General features: G+C 42.2%; 1 protein-coding gene across 1 annotated transcript in view; it reads right to left on the reverse strand.

The window, feature by feature from the left end:
* VWA8 (von Willebrand factor A domain containing 8) overlaps positions 1 to 19,192 on the reverse strand; it is a 376,054-nt gene that overhangs the window by 206,965 nt on the left and 149,897 nt on the right. The window contains exons 25-26 of the mRNA XM_063425968.1: positions 11,067 to 11,186; positions 6,667 to 6,872 (exon numbers count right to left, since the gene is read on the reverse strand). Coding sequence (XP_063282038.1) covers positions 6,667 to 6,872; positions 11,067 to 11,186 — 326 coding nt within the window. The remainder of the gene's footprint in view (positions 1 to 6,666; positions 6,873 to 11,066; positions 11,187 to 19,192) is intronic.

The raw sequence follows: 19,192 nt of genomic DNA on the forward strand, positions 1-19,192 counted from the left end.
CTTCATAATTTATAATTAATTTTGTTGGAAATCCCCATTTGTAATTTTTTTTCTCTTCTGTCTAAGTTTTGTTGTTATATCTTGGAAGCGCCTTCTTGTTGTTAAGGTGGCAGCAGAGATGTCTGAGAATAACTTGATATCTTTATATTTCTCATCGTTGAGTGGAGCATTTCGGATTTTTTTCATAATTTTCCCTCTGGGTGCTGTCACTTCTTTAGGTTTTCTTAACCTATGATACCTCTGTAGAGGATGTGCCCCATACAAAGATATCTCTGTTATTGAAGAAAATAGATATAGTAGATACATTTTAAGTTCTTGGTTTGTAACACTTTCTGGAACACCTCTTATTTGAATATTTTTTTTCTCCTAGATCTGTCTTCTAAGTCGGATATTTTTATTTCCAAGGATTGAAATTTGGATTTGTTGACGATTCTCAGTTTGTACTTCTAAGACATCACTTTGAAATTTACTTAAAGGACCACTATAGTGCCAGGAAAACATACATCAGGGTCCCACTCCCGCCGGGCTGGATGGAGAGGAAGGGGTTAAACAAACACTTATTTGGGGCTATTGCAGAGCGCTGACATTTATCTACTTTTGGACATTCTATCACATAGGTTTGCGGAATAACCCTTTATGTCTGGCAGCTAAAAAATTTTTATCTTTGGACTTTTAATATTTGGTGTCATACAGACGATTTAATTTTATATTGCGCTTTTTTGTTCTATTTTTTGTGTATTCTATCCATAAAAGTGGTGACACTACTTTGGTTTCTAACTATCGCCCAATATCATTGCTCCCAGTATTGTCAAAAATCTTAGAAAAATGTGTCCATTCGCAACTATGTGAGTATTACCAACAATCAAACTATCTGACCCCTGATCAATCGGGCTTTCGCCAGAATCACTCCACTACAACTGCCCTCTTAAAAGTTTGCAATGACATCCAAACTGGCATGGAACAAGGAGACCTAACTGGAGCTATTTTCCTTGATTTTGCAAAGGCCTTTGACACAGTAGACCACGACATTCTACTGCACAAACTAAAAAACGATTATTGTATTGGTGATTGTTCGCTAACCTGGTTTCAATTGTATGTATCGGATCGCTCGCAATATGTGTCCATTTCTGACAGCGACTCCCTCCCTCTCCCAGTCACGTGTGGTGTTCCCCAAGGTTCCATTCTCGGCCCCCTACTATTTACATTATTTATAAATGATCTGCCTAATGTCTGCAAATCCTCAAATGTACACATGTACGCAGACAACACAGTAATCTAGCTGAGCAAATCCGATCTACCGCAGCTTGAGGCTGTGCTCCAAGACCAGTTTACAGAGGTAAAAAAGTGGATAGCAAAAAACAAACTCTTCCTAAACACTGACAAAACTGTCACAATGATCTTTGGAACAGTACCTAAATTACACAAATTACACATTTCCCACCTATCCATCAAAACAAAATCAAATAGCACACTGACCGCTATTTCAAATACTTAGGTATGTTGTTAGACCCCAATCTATCTTTTGGCCTCCACATAGAAAAACTTGCATCTAAACTGTATCCTAAACTAGGTGCCCTGTACAGAAACAAATCCTGCCTAAGCCCTACAGTAAAGGAAAAGATTGTACAGCAAATGCTAATGCCAATCATTGATTATGGGGATGTAGTATATGCACCTGCACCGCAACCCCACATTAATATACTAATTACATTGTATAACTCGTTCTGCCGATTTGTGCTACAATGTAACAGGACCCACCATTGTGACAAGCTAAAAAAACTAAACTGGCTGTCGCTGGAATCCAGACGCACCCTTCATCTTTCCAGCCTTGTGTTTAAGAGCTTTTCTGGGAAACTCCCACCCTACTTGAGCAAAATGCTCTTCCTGGCTGTTCCCACCATCTATAACCTCCGATCCAGTACCAGCACTTTATTTAGTCTACCTCAATACAAAAAGAAAGCAGCCCGATCCTCCTTCTCCTACAGATTGCCGCAATCGTGGAACGACTTCCCACACACTTTAAAATCTTCCCCAAGCCTAAAGTCCTTTAAGAGATCCCTCTCTACATACCTCAAAACAGAATGCATGTGTCATGGTTGATTATATATTTCCTACCTGTTCTATGTTAACTTTTGTATATATTGTGTATTAAAGGGAAACTCCAGTGCCAGGAAAACAATCTGTTTTCCTGGCACTGGAGGTACCCTCTCCCTCCCACCCCCCAATCCCCAGTTGCTGAAGGGGTGAAAACCCCTTCAGTGACTTACCTGAGGCAGTGGCGATGTCCCTCGCCGCTGTCTCCTCCTCTGCGACGCTCCTCCTCTGTATTGCGTCGGCCGGTGGGCAAGACTGATCCCGCCCACCGGCCGAGGAGACCTAATGCACATGCGCGGCATTAGCGCTCCCCATAGGAAAGCATTGAAAAATAATTTCAATGCTTTCCTATGGGGAAATGAGCGACGCTGGAGGTCCTCAAACAGAGTGAGGACGTCCAGCGACGCTCTAGCACAGGTTTCCTGTGCTATGAAGGAGGAAGTTCCCTCTAGTGGCTGTCTAGTAGACAGCCACTAGAGGTGGAGTTAACCCTGCAAGGTAATTATTGCAGTTTATAAAAAAAACTGCAACAATTACACTTGCAGAGTTAGGAGTAGTGGGAGTTGGCACTCAGACCACTCCAATGGGCAGAAGTGGTCTGGGTGCCTGGAGTGTCCCTTTAATATTGTTTTTGTATTTTATTGTACCATAATGTATCAATGCAATGTTTTGTGGACCCAGGACATACTTGAAAACGAATGAAATCTCAATCTATCTTCCCTGGTAAAATATTTTATAAATAAATTAAAAAAATAAGAAATAAAATAGATTTGTCTAATATGATAGAGCTTAAGTTATCATCATATTTCTTCTTATTGTTAATCTCTTTCCTTCCTTCACCCCTCTGTATATACGCTCCTCTTGTTCAATTTGTGCAGTATCCCTCAGGGTAGTTCAGCAAGCTCTGGGTCCCCACGATCTGTACGAGGTTCTTCAGTTGCCCTCTTGTTATTTACAGAACGCCTCTCAGCATACTCGTGCTGCTTTCTGAGCCTCTCGTCGTGCTTCTTTGTTTCCCAACCAGATCTTCTATTTGTGTTTGGCTACATTTATGTTAGCCATTAAGCATCCCAAATGGTTTTGTTTTTTTCGTAGGTAGTGGAGAATGGAAGGGATGGAGCCGGTAGGGGAGGATATCAAAAGATTAGATCTCGATCTCACTTGAGGTGCTGGGAAGGCAAGGGGAAGGAGGCAGAGAATTCAAAACTCAGTTCAGAGAAGAAACGGAGCCGCCTCCATCTCAAAAGCCAGTCTGTCCCTCAAAGCGTGTCATGCACACCTCACGTCATGCTGCCAGACCATGATACATTTACAATGTTATCATTAATTTCTGCCATCCCCTGCTTCTTTTTTTCATAGACAATGCCCTGATATTTCCCCTTAACTCACCCACTATTTTCTGCTTCGTCCTCTTCATCAACCTGCCATGTTTCTTAAATTTACTCACCATCTCCTACTTCTTCACTTTCATTCACTCGCCAACACCTGTTTCTCTCCTATAATCACTCGCAGTCCTCATTTCATTCCCTCACCGAGCCTGCTTTTTTCCTTTTATTTATCATAATTCCTGCTTCTTCCTCTGGCATTCATTCACTATCCCCTGTTTCTTCCCCTTCATTCACTCACCACCCCTTGCTTCTTTACTTTACTCATTCATCATGCCCTGCTTATGATTTATGGAAAGCTCACATGTTCTACATTTTCAATAAAAAAAAATTTTTTGTCGGCTATTCGATTTTAGTTAAAAGGTAGATTGCGGCCGATATTAATTTACTCTCTGAAACGGGCAATTAAGCCAGGCTGATTACATTTTCTGTAAGTCTAGCTCCATAGATGAAAATTACATCATTTTAAATATAACTGTATCTGTGTTATTTTAGTCCATGTAATGTTTATCCTGTTTATACATATACACGGTTTAAGAATGTACATTAGGGAGACAAACTGATCTGGAACACTAATTTTTTGTATTACTTCATACAAGAGGACACCATGCAATAATTATAATCCACTTCAGAGCTTCACCAGTGTATCCGTACATTTAACAATAATATTATTAAGGTAAAAAATAATAGGTGATTTTAAAAGGCGTATTCCACTTTTACAAACCTTGCACCACTTTTCAGGTAGCTTTAATAAATCACCAACTAATATTTCTGCCAGCACAATGCACAAATATTCTCATTATTATTCACTAAATGTATCTGCAAAAGCAGACTTGTAAGCGACCAACCAGTTTTACTATTTGGTACTGGCAGACAAAATCTCACCTGCTTCTGGTCTCTATCAATGGATTCATTTCCATCATTTCCTGCAATTGCATTAGTGTCTGACATTAATCCACAACAATACAAGTGACACTTCTTCTTTGAATAAAAGTGACACTTGCCTACATATAACTAATTTAGTTTTATAATGTTGGCCTATTTTTTAAAATAATCAATTGAAGGATTTGTTTTCAGCAGAATCTTAACTGCAAAGGCTACAGGGCTACTTCAATACTCATCAACATGTTCCTGAAAAAGATGAATGAAATTACAGAGACCTCAAGTACTGTATTATACATAATAACAACATCACCACACAAGATAAAGGGCCATATTCAGCACTTAAAATAAAGACCCCAGGATTTGTGGTGCCTCACAAGATAATGCACTACCTATTCAAAATACAGAACACAAAGTTAACAACAAAAACATCAAACCAGTAATTACTTGTATAGACTAGCAACAAACAAAACAACCCCCACTAGTTAAGTGTATATAATGGGCATTAGTTGTTTTATTATTATAATTGATCACTTCTTGGTTTTTAATGAAGATTAGCATAGCAGCATAATACAGAGGCACTGTGTGGGGACCTCTTTGTTGTAGCTCTATGTAATCCATCACAGTGGTCCTGGCTATGTGGGATAGTTATTTCATCTCCTTATTGTGCCCAGCTCTGCTTGCTTTATGGGTATCTCTGTGGAATCAAGCTCTGTCTGTTATTTTTTGTATTTTACTCATCTCTGCCTGTTGTATGGGTATCTCTGTAGTACCCAGCTCTGTGCATTTAATGTGCATGTTTGTGTTGTGCCTAGCTCTGTGTATTGTATGGGTATATCTGTATTATGATCAGCTCTGTCTATTGTATTGGTATCTCCATATAGTACTGGGTTCTTTGTAATTGTATGAATATCTCTGTATTGTACCTGGTTCTGTGTATTGTATCTCTGTATTGTACTCAGTTCTTTTTATGGTATAGGTATCTGTATTGTTCCTAGCTTTGAGTATTGTATTGATATCTTTATATCATAACTAGCTCTGAGTATAGTATGGGTAAATCTGTATCTGTTATCATTAAGTGTTGAGTACAGAACCGACGCTATCATAAGGAGGCACAGGTGCCTTAGGGTGCACTGGCCCAAAGGGGGGGGGGTTGGGGAGAGGGGGCACAGGATCCGTTAGACCGGCAGGAAGGGAATGCACAGCACAGCGCTTCACCTCCAGCCAGCCACCCCTTGTAGTATGGTCGAGCCACGGAGCGCAGTAGAGGAGCTTCTCTATCATCTACATAGTCTAACAGAAATTATGCACAGGGAGTGCCGAACTGCTTAATGTCAGGCCAGGGTAGAGCAAACAGAAGCTTCTCTACTGCTGCAGCACACATCTTCATCTGTGTAGAAAAAAAACCCTTGCACAGGCCCTGGTTGAGTACATGAGGTTAAGTGGACAGATGTCACTAGCCAGAAGATGATGACTACAGAGTTAAAGTGTGGAGTCAAATAATGAGGGTGGAGGATGGCGCTCCACCATCTTCAAACTTCACCAGCCACCACTGGGTGGAAGAATTAATGGTGTACATAATTACTAATTTAGGGCTCTGAAGCAAAGAGAAAAAACATCACCAGGCATTTGACTTTGGTTGGTATTTGCAATATCGTGTAACCCTTTTTCATTACATCACAACCCCAATTAATTGGTTCCTGTAGGTTAGTATGGGTTTAAGGGCATGTCATATTGGTTTCCCTGTTTATTCGAATTCTGTATCATTTTCCCTGCCCTCAGTGCAGCACAAAGTGTGATGGATGGGGAGTTAGCTGCATGGTGTTCTGTTCTAAAATGAAGTCTAAAGTACTAAAATTTGGGCAATCACTACACAAACGTATTACCAGTAATTCAACCGGAAAGCCCCGACTTAAACAAGTAAACCAGGGCATTGAAGAAAACTGGGTTAAAAATGGTACGAAATGACTGACCTGTTACTATAATTATCATATAGCAAGCAGTATATTTATCTTGCGCTAGTTGACATGAATCTAGGTGGATATGAATTGGTTGCAAAAATACAGTTTTACAGCTGAGAAATGACTCATGAATAGATGACTCATTTTTGTCCCAGGATGACTAATTCAATCAGTGTTTTAAAATGTGGCTGTAATCTAACTTTAAGTGGCTAGATCTCTTAGAGATGATGATAAACTAATCAGTAGAATTTAAGACTTCACTATGTCCAAATTACTCATCTCTGTTATATGCAGCATCTCCATGTCATCTAGCTTTATTGATGTTAACTCAGTACGTTATTTACCTGTAAATGTTTTACAATATTGACCACTTCCCTGGTTGAATACGGATATGTGATAATTCCCTGATCGGCCATGCTTCTTAACTCTCCAAACGCAGCAACAAGCTTCTGAAGCACAGCATCAGGAACATTGGGGCCATACTGTCTGAGCATCGCAAGTTCAGACTGTGGTAATGGATTGTCTACAGCGTGACAGCTAAAAATATCACCTGCAAAATGAAGACAAACAGATTTCAAGTGTAAAGTCACTAAATGTCACTAGAAGGTGCTGTCTTCTTAAAGTTACAGTCTAGGTCTTAGTGCACACATATTATAAAACTAGCAGCCAAATAAAACATACATGTTTTTAAAAATGTTATCCATATGTTTAGATTTTTCTTGAGATCATGGATATGCTTATCATGCTCCAGTAGTGGGACATTTCTAACTTGAAATTAAAGTTTTTGGATAAAGTAGACACTTTCTATAATTGGCAAAAGCATATTGCTGATATGTATGTGGGACACTGGAAGGATAAATAGACCTACTCCTGGAACCTTTTTTGTAATAGAACAATATTGTATTTATGACACATAGGCATCTTGATGGCAGGGTATACAGATGGTACCTACATATAATGCATATAATGCTCGGGATACCCCCTTCATTAAAGGGAAATTACACTATTGAATAGAACATTGAAAGTCACCAATTACTTGCCTTAAAGGGACTCTCCAGTGCCAGGAAATCAAACCCATTTTCCTGGCACTGCAGGATCCTGCAATGCCCCTCTCCCTTACACCCCCCATCCCATGTTGCTGAAGAGGTTAAAAACCCTTCAGTGACTTACCTGAATCCAGTGCCGATGTCCTCGGTGCTGGGTCAGGCTCCGCCCACGCTCCTCCCCTCCCCCCCCCCCCGCAATGGCCGTGTGCATTAGACCTCCCACTTTCCTATGTGGATTCCGGTGACACTGGAGGTCCTCATGCATAGCGTGAGGACGTCCAGTGTAGTTTAAAACACTTTTCGTGTTCTAAGATCACGGATATCCCTCTAGTGGCTGTTTGATAGACAGCCACTAGAGAAGGACTTAACCCTGCAAGGTAATTATTGCAGTTTATAAAAACTGCAATAATTACCTTGCAGGGTTAAAGGACCACTATAGTGCCAGGAAAACACTCGTTTTCCTGGCACTATAGTGCCCTGAGGGTGCCCCCACCCTTAGGGTCCCCCTCCCGCCGGGCTGGATGGAGAGGAAGGAGTTAAACTTACCTCTTTTTCCAGCACCGGGCAGGGAGCTCTCCTCCTCCTCTCCTCCCTCTTCTCCTCCTCTTCGTCTGAATGCGCATGCACGGCAAGACATGCTTTCCTATGGACGCTGGCGTCTTCTCACTGTGATTTTCACAGTGAGAAGCACGCAAGCGCCTCTAGCGGCTGTCAATGAGACAGCCACTAGAGGCTGGATTAACCCAAATATAAACATAGCAGTTGTTTATAGCTGGACCAGGCACCCAGACCACTTCATTAAGCTGAAGTGGTCTGGGTGCCTATAGTGGTCCTTTAAGGGTTATGGGAGTAGGCACCCAGACCACTCCAATGGTCAGGAGTCGTTTTTAACAATTTTTAATGTGATGCAATGCTTTCTTTAAAATTTATATAAAAATACTTAATATACATTAAATATCCATCTATATAGGATACATTGGCCTTGTGGCAGGCTTATGCAATCACATCATATCATATACTGAAACTATACCCCTAGGTGAGGTGTTTTTAAATGAAACTATTACATTCTGTGAGAATTGAAATCGCTGTTTGGTGAATGAGCAAGTGCGCTGGATCTTGTATGCTGTATGAATTAGTCCCAGCAGCATCCTTAGAAGTATGCATGTTCAGGTGAGTGCAGCCTCTTGGTTTCGTATATAAATATATATGTATCTATATTGTTATATATAAATGTTTAATATACTTTAGAGCATGGGTCGTCAACCTGGTCCCTACCGCCCACTAGTGGGCGTTTCAGGATTCCAGGTGGGCGGTAGGGATTTTCAATTTTTTTTTACAAATTGGGCAGGCGGGCGCGAGCTGGCGGTACCGCTGTGACAGGGTACCGCCATCACCACTTGCGGCCCCGGCGGCAAACCGCTGGGGCCGCATATGGAGGGGTCCATCGGGTGGCCCATGCTGTCAGGGCCACCCGATGGATGTGGATTGTGAGGGGGCCCGGTCAACGCTGGGCGCTTTAACAGCGCGACCGGGCCCCCTGTGATGACATCTCTGCTGGGAGGAAGTGATTCCCCAGTCACTCCTCCCAGCATACTGAGAGCCGCGCGGGAGGAAGGAGGAGGAGGGAGTCAGAGTGGGAACTCTGACTCCCATCCACCTGAGCCACCACTGGACCCCAGGGAAAGTCACCCTCCTGCACTTTAAAGGTAGGAAACAGGAGGGTGACTTAAATATAATGTTTGTTTGTTTGTGTATGTGTCTTTGTATGTATGTCTTGTGTGTGTCTGTATGTGTGTCTTATGTATGTGTCTTGTGTGTGTATGTCTGTATACATGTGTCTTGTCTTTGTATGTATGTCTTGTGTGTGTCTGTATGTGTGTCTTATGTATGTGTCTTGTGTGTGTGTGTGTATGTCTGTATATATGTGTGTCTTGTCTTGTGTGTGTCTGTATGTGTGTCTTATGTATGTGTCTTGTGTGTGTATGTCTGTATACATGTGTGTCTTGTCTTTGTATGTATGTCTTGTGTGTGTGTGTCTGTATGTGTGTCTTATGTATGTGTCTTGTGTGTGTGTGTGTCTGTATATATGTGTGTCTTGTCTTGTGTGTGTCTGTATGTGTGTCTTATGTATGTGTCTTGTGTGTGTATGTCTGTATACATGTGTGTCTTGTCTTTGTATGTATGTCTTGTGTGTCTGTATGTGTGTCTTATGTATGTGTCTTGTGTGTGTGTATGTCTGTATATATGTGTGTCTTGTCTTTGTATGTATGTCTTGTTTGTGTCTGTATGTGTGTCTTATGTGTATGTCTGTATATATGTATGTCGTGTGTGTGTCTTTGTATGTATGCCTTGTGTGTGTGTGTGTCTTTGTATGTATGTCTTGTGTGTGTGTGTGTCTTTGTATGTATGTCTTTGTGTGTGTGTCTGTATGTATTTCTTTGTATGTATCGTGTGTGTGTCTGTCTGTATATATGTGTGTCTGTTTCTTGTGTCTGTCTGTATGTGTGTATGTGTCTTTGTATGTATGTATGTATGTATGTGTGCCAGTCTGTCTGTATGTATGTATGTATGTATGTGTGCCAGTCTGTTATAGTGGGATACCTAGCTCAGCCTTCCTACTGGGCATTGCTATAAGGAAGGTTAAAAAAAAGGGGGAAAAAAGGTGGGGAGGGGAATTGAGGAGGGAGAAGAGGGGAGCTGACGCACAGATGAGAAATCATATTATGCGCAAACAGAGAAGTCGTCTGAATATCACCGAAAGAGGAGACCTTCGTTTGTTCCTTAAGAAAATCGAACCAGATATCAAATATTTAGCCTTGCAGCATCAACCTCAAGGATCTCATTAATCACTAGTAAAGGTAATTTCAATTTACTTTATTGTTTTCTCATTAAACTTTTTATAAAGTTAAAAACATTATAAACATGCATTAATTGGAAATAAAAAGATAAATGTACGTACATTTATTTTTTTTTAAAACACCCTCCTTTCGAAAAAAATATTCCGCACTTGCGCGAAAAGTGGTGGGCGGTAAGGACATTTTTTCAACCAAAAAGATGCATTAGTGGGCGGTAGTTAGAAAAAGGTTGACTACCACTGCTTTAGAGCATGTCTGCCACTTTTCAGTATTTCATAAAGATATATGCTTTATGATACAGTGATCAAGACTGTGTTGGAATATCACTGGAATTCGGATGCAATCAAAATATATCATAAGGCAAAGTGGGGACTATTTTGTCTTATGGTAAAGTCTGAGGTTGACAAAAGGTAACAAAAGGTGGAGCTCCACCTTTAACTTTTGTCCAATCCCAGCAGCTGTGTGGGAGATTAGCTCTGTCTATTGAGGATCCTGTGATAGACCTCAGTGTTGTACTCTGAAACATGCAAGATAGATTTTTTTTTCATATAACCAATGAAAACATACATGCATGTTTTTTTTTGGAAGTATGTTTACTAAACTGTTTAAAAATTATAACAATTACAAAAATAAAATCAATAGAGTGTTTCTTTAAATACTCAAATATTCTGTTCAAGTTAGCTATCAAAGAGGTTAAATTGTTGGCTAAAATACGTGATTTTCTGTTCTCTCAAGTTGCTTTTGGCAGTTTGGTGTGCTATGGTGAATATACACAGAGGGGCAAAAACTTGTTTAAATGTAAAAGAATACAAAAGTGCAGGTCAAAAGTGTTAAAAGACTTACCTAATGCTCCAAAGAAGTCATTTCCCAGGAATGGGAAACCTGGCCTGTTTGCCAGTACAATCATTCTGAAATTAGGGTGAATAGGGATCACATTAGGACTTCCACGTGCATGAGCAGGATCTAGGAAACAATAATGTTTGTTGTTGTATCAGCTGGGTGAATAGTATGAACGTAAAAACAAAACTAGTGACACGCTAAATATACCATTCTTGTTAAATATGTGGATATTGTTACATTAATATCATGGCACTTGTTACTCTTTGGTACACGCATTGCAAGATTACGCAAACACCAGATAGAACAATGTATGACATGCCCTGGTATAAGTAAAGCATGAAAACATCTGATGAAAACAATTAGAACACCAGGTTCTGGAGGGCGGAGCCAGCTCTCGGCATGATCAGTCGCACACTTACTGCTCTCCAACGATCGCAGCTCCAAACAGACCAAATTCAGCATCACAAGGCAAATTACCACATTGCTGACAGCTAGCAAACATCCCTACACCGATGGATAGGAAAACGAAAAAAACGCGCCTGGATCGGCCGCGGTATACCGCGGATATAGACTACTTGATGCAGAGGCCGTGTAACGGATCGCCTGGCACCCCGACTGGGTACCTCCGTTAATGGATGCTCCTAGCGCTTCCTGAGGACTCCAAGCACTCTGGCAGACACCACAATCACCGAACCGATTCAGCATATGAATCTTCTCAAGCATATGAATGCTGTAGACCGTTGAATAGGAACCATACGAATAGGCTTACACTCCTAGCAGTCAACTGGAACAGCATGCAATCAATCCTTCCCCCAATAATGAGACGACACTTCACTTTGAGGGTTAAAACAGGAACTCTGGACTGGCTCATCCAGCCTGGCTTTTATTACACTTGTACACATACAGGCCACACCCAGGGGGAGGCATAACATAACCAATCACATACATGGTTCAGCCCACACATCCCCTCCCCTCTGATAACAGTTAACATTAATATACAGCCAGGAAAACTACAGTTTTTATACATGTGCTATAGCTTTAAATCCATACATCCATACATCTTCCTAAAAACTGCATATTTAGAATCAGCACACTTTAAACATACACCCTTCCAAAAATCAGCCAAATCCCTCCAGTGGATCAAAAGTTAGCTGGAGGTCCCTTTATGACCGACCGCAAGCACATTTTCCTGCCCAAAACAGTTCCATAGATTTGGGCTGTGCGGTCGGTCAATTTCATGCCGAAAAACGACTAAGTCCCATTTCGAACGGGACTTAGTCTCTGGAGCTGAAAAACGAAATGATGGAGAAGGTAAGGGTCAGCGGTGTTCGGCAAAATGTGTAGCCGATTTCAGTTCCACAGAATCTTTAGCATACACCGCTGACCGCATTCGAATGACCTAAGATGGCCGCCGCCACGTGTTCGGCTGCCGAATGGCGGCCACCCAGCTCTCGGCAATTAACCTGCAGTAACCTCACAGCCTGGGAGGTAAATTGCCTGCATACTTTAACTTCTGGGTGGTCCGCCTGTGTGGTACTTGGTTCAGTAAGCCCTATTTACTGAACCAAGTGGGAGAGAGCCAGGAACAAGTTATTTTACATGTCTGGGGACATAGTCTTAAAGGAGCATTGTTCACCACAGTTATGAGATGTCCCCAGACGGTTCTTAAAGGGCCATACACACCCAATAAAAGTCCATACGTTTTCAGGGGCCATAGTCTTAAAGGGTATTGTTACCCAAAGTCTCAATATGTCCCCAGACAGTTCTTAAAGGGCCAGCAGCAGTACAATAAAATACCATTCCCTGTGCTTAAAGGGCCAGCAGTCGCACAATAAAATACAATATGCCCCAAATAACCCAGGGGCCATAGTCAGCAGGTAGGAGGCGGGCAAACAGGCTTCTCCAGGGCCCAGTGGCGAGGTTGGTTTCGCCACAGGCCGCATGGCGTGACTGGGCCTAACATGGTGGCCAACTTCGAGGAATACGCGGACAACATTCCCCTTCACTGCACTGAGAACCTGGGCTATAAAGGGCCTCCCGAGCCCACACAGCCGACGGCAGTTCTCCCGTCACCATGGAGATACTTAACTCTCTCCTCTCAGACCTACGCCAGTCGCTTTCCAATGAGATCTCCCAGGTAAGTGAGGATGTTAAAGGGTTTACCGATCACCTCACGGCAGTAGAGCAAACCACTGAAACACAAGCAGCACAGATGCGATAGCTCCAGAAGCCGGTCAAGGACCTTACCTCAGCTCACACTACACTCACCCACCGACTAGCAGCTATGGAGGACAAAAGGAGGTGGAAGCACAATAAAATTCGGGGCCTCTCTGACACTGTATCCCCAGCTGAGCTGCCCCATCTCCTGAGAAGGCTCTTTGCAGCCCTCCTACCCCCCAAGCAAGCTAAAGGGATGCAGCTAGACGGCATGTTCCGCCTGCCAAGCCACCACAACTCGCAAGCTCTGCAACAACCTCCTGGTCAAATTTCAAAATGGGCAAGATAAAGCTGCTTTCATGGGTGCCATCAAGGGGAAGAATACCTACCGCTTCGAAGACATGAACTTAACATTTTTCTCTGATCTATCACGCACAACCTTGCAATGGCGAGAGTCCCTTCAACCACTAACAGCAACATTAGCAGTCAAAGGGGTGCTCCTCATACAACACCAGGGCTCTGAATATAAAGTGGCAGACATCGCAGAGATGGACACTGTCCTGGCGGGTATGGGCCTCATAACCCCTTCGACCACTACTGCGTGGGATCCAGCCAACATCATCCTGTTTGTTCCAACTTCCATGGGCGCATCAGGGATGAAGACCACCTGAACCAAGGACTATTGTTTTTTCATGGTTTCCTTTCTTTTCATACTTATTCAAGTTTGGCTTTACCCCCAGTTTCACATACACAGACCTATGATAATGCACAATCCAGGTTTCCTGCACGCGCACGGCAGGACCGTTACACGGCGGCCACCCTCTGCCGAAACCGGGCATTCCGGATACTGTCAGATTACCTACTGTCAGAGCGGAAACTACTCTTGCCACACTTTAACTCTCTGTTGTTTTAATCTGCAATCTACTCTTAACATTAAAAATTGTCACCACATATGCCATGTTATACTCTGTTACTATTGGGCTTGTTATAGCTGTCGTGGCTATCCAAGCATATTGTTAACGCTCGCAAAACAAAAATCTTTTTCATTAAAGGGACACCAAAACTATATCAGATTAATGAAGCAGTTTTGGTGTATTGATCATGCCCCTGCAGTCTCACTGCTCAGGATTTTGCCATTTACGAGTTAAATCACTTTGTTTATGCTGCTCTAGTCACACATCCATGCATGTAACATGCACAGTCTTTCTAAACACATTAAAGAGTCATCTAATGTTTATACTTCCTTTATTGCACAATCTGTTGAATTTACAATTTCTTATCTCCTGTAATGTTAATAGCTTGCTAAACCCTGCAGGAGCCTCTTGTGTGTGATTAAAGGGACACTATAGGCACCCAGACCACTTCAGCTCATTGAAGTGGTCTTGGTGCACTGTCCCTGTCAGTTAAACCCTGCAATGGTAATTATTGCAGTTATTGAGAAACTGCAATAATTACCTTGCAGGATTAATGCCATCTCTAGTGGCCGTCTACCAGTTTCCAGGTCGTTAGGCGACTCTATGCATGAGGACATCCAGCTGTCACGATACCTGTCCATTTTGTATTAATAGCTTATAGTTTACCTTTAAAGTTCAATTTCTAAAGCAAGTTAACACCTGTGTCAGTCACAGCCATGATGTGTGGCCTGGGCTGCATAAACAGAAAGAAAAGTGATTTCACTACTAAATAGCATAGCAGTGAGCAGTGAGACTGCAGGGGCATGATCCATACATCAAAATTGCTTCATTAAGCTAAAGACCTATAGTGTCCTTTAAGATCATTATATATTATTTAAAAATAGTGGTAAAATATTCCCATAGACCTTTATTAATACGACAGTAGATTTAGGAAACAATATTTTCGCTTACCACATCTGTAAGTCACATTTGCTCCACAAGCACCACAAAAAATGTCAATATTAACAACTTACACACCATACAATAAAGACTGACTGACTACTGTATCCTTGGGGTGGATTAGGAAAGTGGATGCATTCAGTACCCACCATAGATATAAGAGACAAAACGATCTTAGAGAGACTAAACAAACTGCTTATGTACACTTATTATAACATCCAGACATGAACAGCACATCAAGCGTATTATTCCCCTGCCTAACAGTATTCACTAAGTATACATCACAAATAAATAAATAAATGAAAACAGATTCAATTCACCAAAGATATTTGGAAAATAAATATAATATACATTATAGGCACTGTATAGTGGGGGAGTTATGGCTCTAGAGTAGTGAGTGGTTGGCAGTGTAGAGTAAGGTGATTAGGACTGTAGTACACGGGGTTGAGGCAATATTGTTGAAGGTGTCACAGTATCTTGCGCCTTCACCGGGTCGGCCATGTCAGGCGCAGGACGAGGATTGCAATATCCTCCATGTGTTTGGTGATACCGATGCTGAATAATTCAGCTCCGTCTACTTTTATGACACTCTGTATGCTCATCAACATCATTACGAAGCTGATTTGTGACATTTTCAACACCAATTTATGTTTTGGGGGCGTAGGTCTGCCAGCAGTATCTACACACGCTGGCAGACCTCACATTACAGGCCGCGACTGTAGAGGCCTACCACTGCTCAGAGACCTCGGCTCCTGGGTAGCAGGAAGAATCCAGCTTGTAGCTTTGCGCCATACTCACTGATATATTTATCAAGCTGCTGGGACAAGAGAGGTCTACCCCAATCAAATTTATCCAAGCCTATAGAGCACTGCAGCCCAAAGGGTCCCTGGTAGCTTCCCGAGGGATGTCATTTGCTGCCTCAGCCTCGCCCACTTCTCACTTAAGGAAGATATCCTTCAGAACTTCTTGTGCCCTGATACTTATTCACATTTAGATGGAGCACTCTCAGTAGAAGTCTATGTTCTTTTGCTGTTGACCAGCAGTTCGGGTGCCTAATTTTCAGAAAACTGCCTTTTAACCTCGCCTGGTGCAGGGACTGGAGTAGTCTTGTTTGTACATACTTAGTTTCTATTATTTTGCTATTTGCTTCTTGATTTTTGTTCAAGCATTCTGGTTCATGCTACCCTTGTTTCAGGCACTCATTGCTATGGTATTCTGTCATTGTTGGGCTTAGCTGAAGTTGTTTTGAATGGTTTTGTAGCCCCCTGTCATTTACCAGGCAACTCAAATCTCATTATGCCATCACAGCGGCCATTTCAATGTACTGTTATTACTATTTTCCTCTCTTGACGCCAAAGGTCTTAACATCTAGGAAAAAAGATCTCGTACTCTCCGACAATTCCAACGCTAAACGGCCCACATAGTTTACCAACAGGAAACTCGCTTCCAGGAGGGACGGGCCCCTAAAATAGCCAAGCAATTCTACACCAATTTATATTTCAGTAACAACCCTACAGGAAAATGAAAATGTACCACTATTCTATCTCATAAATAACTTCCATTTGTGTGATCGGAAACTCTGGTGGATCACGGAGGCAGATATTTCATGGTTAAAGACATGATCTTAGAAAAACCATACAAGTTCACTAAGCTATACCTCCTCAATCGCCATCAAGATAAGTTTCTCAGTACCGTACTGAAATCCTTAGCTAATTTCTCAGAGATATTGTTATCCTAGTTGGTGATTTCATGTATCCCTTCACCCCATCATGGACACCTCAATGGGCACTTCCTCAGTCTGAAAACCCATATTACAGAGAGTGAGAAGTGCACTTCTGGCTGGACTATCCCCCCTCACTATTTCCTCACTTATCTAAAGCAAGCCACCATGGGCACATTAATGTGGTCTGACCATGCATCCTTCATTTTGACATTAGTAACACCAGTTTTCTGCTACATGTATCAACACTGGAGGCTTAACACATCCCTTCTTTGTGATGACCTCATCATCCAGGACACCCGATCACAACTAAACCAATATTTTCAGGAGAATAAAAGTGCGTCATAAGGGTGCATTTTATTGCCAAAGAAAGAGCACCAAAAAAGGCCAGAACAGCCCAATACACTCATCTAGTACAAGAGATAGAGAGGCTTACAAAATGTCACAAACATTTCCCTCATCTCTAAAAAGGGCAAAGACGTGGAATAATGTGTGAATGATGCACCCAATATTGCTTCTAAATTGTGACCTAAAGTTGTTCACGTAGGTGTTCTCACAATGATTACCACCTTATCTTCCTGACTTAGTGCTGAGAGATCAGATGGGCTTAATTCCAGAACAGGATGCAAGAGATAACACAATCCGGACACTTTACCTCATGCACCAGGCTAGACTGGCATCAAAAGGCAACCTGCTCTCAGCAGACACAAAGAAGGCCTTCTTTGCAGCGCTTCAGTGGATAGAACTGGTCCAACATATTCTCGCTTGTATCTGGACCATTTACTCTACACCTATGACCCTAAATATGTTACTGTTCATAATTGGTGATAATACAGACCTGCGGGTCTTGCTCTGTGTTCCACTTTGATTTCAAGTCTTACTTGCATATGGCTCTTACATTCTATGAATAACACGTGTACAGACCTTGCTGTAACGGATTCCCTATACTCCAGCAGAGTATATCCACTGTAAGTCTCCCAAGTCCCAAGGGCTGCAGTGATTAAAAACTCTCCTGTTTCTAGCAGAGTAGTGATTAGAGCTCTCCAATCCCTTAAACATGAGCCTAAACTTCATGAAGGGGTAAAACAAATGTGTTTAATGGGAGCCACACACAGCCTTTTATGTAACTCTCCATGAAAGGGGTTTCCTTAAACATATTCCAGGGGCATTCCCCTCTGGACCTGAGAGGGAACTAGTTACAAGCAAACATTCCACACACTCCTCCCCTGTGCCTGAAAGATAATTACCTGAGCACACAAACACATAATTAAATTATCTCTCAGGTACAAAAACATACAATATAAGAAAAGAAAAAAAAATACCCCCAAAACACCTGAAAACCCCACATGTCACATTTCCTGATAGCCCTGAACTGGGTGACCAACATATCCAAAAATCACCCAGATCGGTTCAGGGGGTTCGGGATTTTCATGGAAGTCACATTTTTGACCGACCGTGCACATGGTCATATGCCCAAAACAGTTCCAAGAAAATCAGGGCTAACGGTCGGTCTCTTTCGGGAGCACAAAAGTAGATAAAACACAGAATGGAATCCTCAAGTTACTTGTGTAGCCTGTTCCCCTTGTTCGTGAGAACGTTTCCACACTACAGTGCCTTTCTAAGTGGGGTACAACCGAACGCAGGCGATGATGGAAGTCCAGCGGTCGTCGGGAGTTTCTGTGTACGATTTTAGTTCAACAAGCTTTATGCCCAAACACCGCTGCCTGTGTTTGCAGGAACAAGTTGGCGCCAGTTCGTGGTTGTTCACACGAAATGCGGCCACCCAGACGAACATTTAGAACACTGCGGTGGAAATTGCAACAAAGTATCAATCGGGCTTAACAAGCACCCAGTTGGTTCGTGCGGCTGTTCGGTTCCCAAACAATATAAGCCAAATTGCACAAACCAAGTCTTTTTTTAATGTATTTTGCATGGCCCATAATCCTGTGGCAGAAGGCCGGCTAGCATGCTCCTCCATGAGCCCGTGACGAGGTTCCGTATGTCACACTTGCTAATATAATAATCATTACTATAAATCCACCCCAACCCTGCAAGCCCTCCCAGTCCTTCCCCCAGTGCTCCTTGCGGACATCATACAGAGTTACGTTGGACATCAGTCTGTGCTGGTTTCATTGCCAGCACATCAGAAGGTTGTGTCAGGCTTTGGGAAAGCCACCCAAGGCTTTCCCAAAAAGAGACAGTGCAGAGAGGAATATTCACGCCCATGAAGGCGGGCAAATGGCGGCTCTGGAATGGTTGGAAAGGAGATGAGTAGTCTTGAAAAACAAATGAATGTCCATTACAACAGATGAAATATAACACATTTTTGGAAAGTATTCATGTAATATATTACATATATTATATAAACCTAGGTTTACTTTAAGCATTTCATAAGGGCT

The sequence above is a fragment of the Pelobates fuscus genome, chromosome 1 (genome assembly GCF_036172605.1).
Source record: "Pelobates fuscus isolate aPelFus1 chromosome 1, aPelFus1.pri, whole genome shotgun sequence".
Classification (NCBI taxonomy): domain Eukaryota; kingdom Metazoa; phylum Chordata; class Amphibia; order Anura; family Pelobatidae; genus Pelobates; species Pelobates fuscus.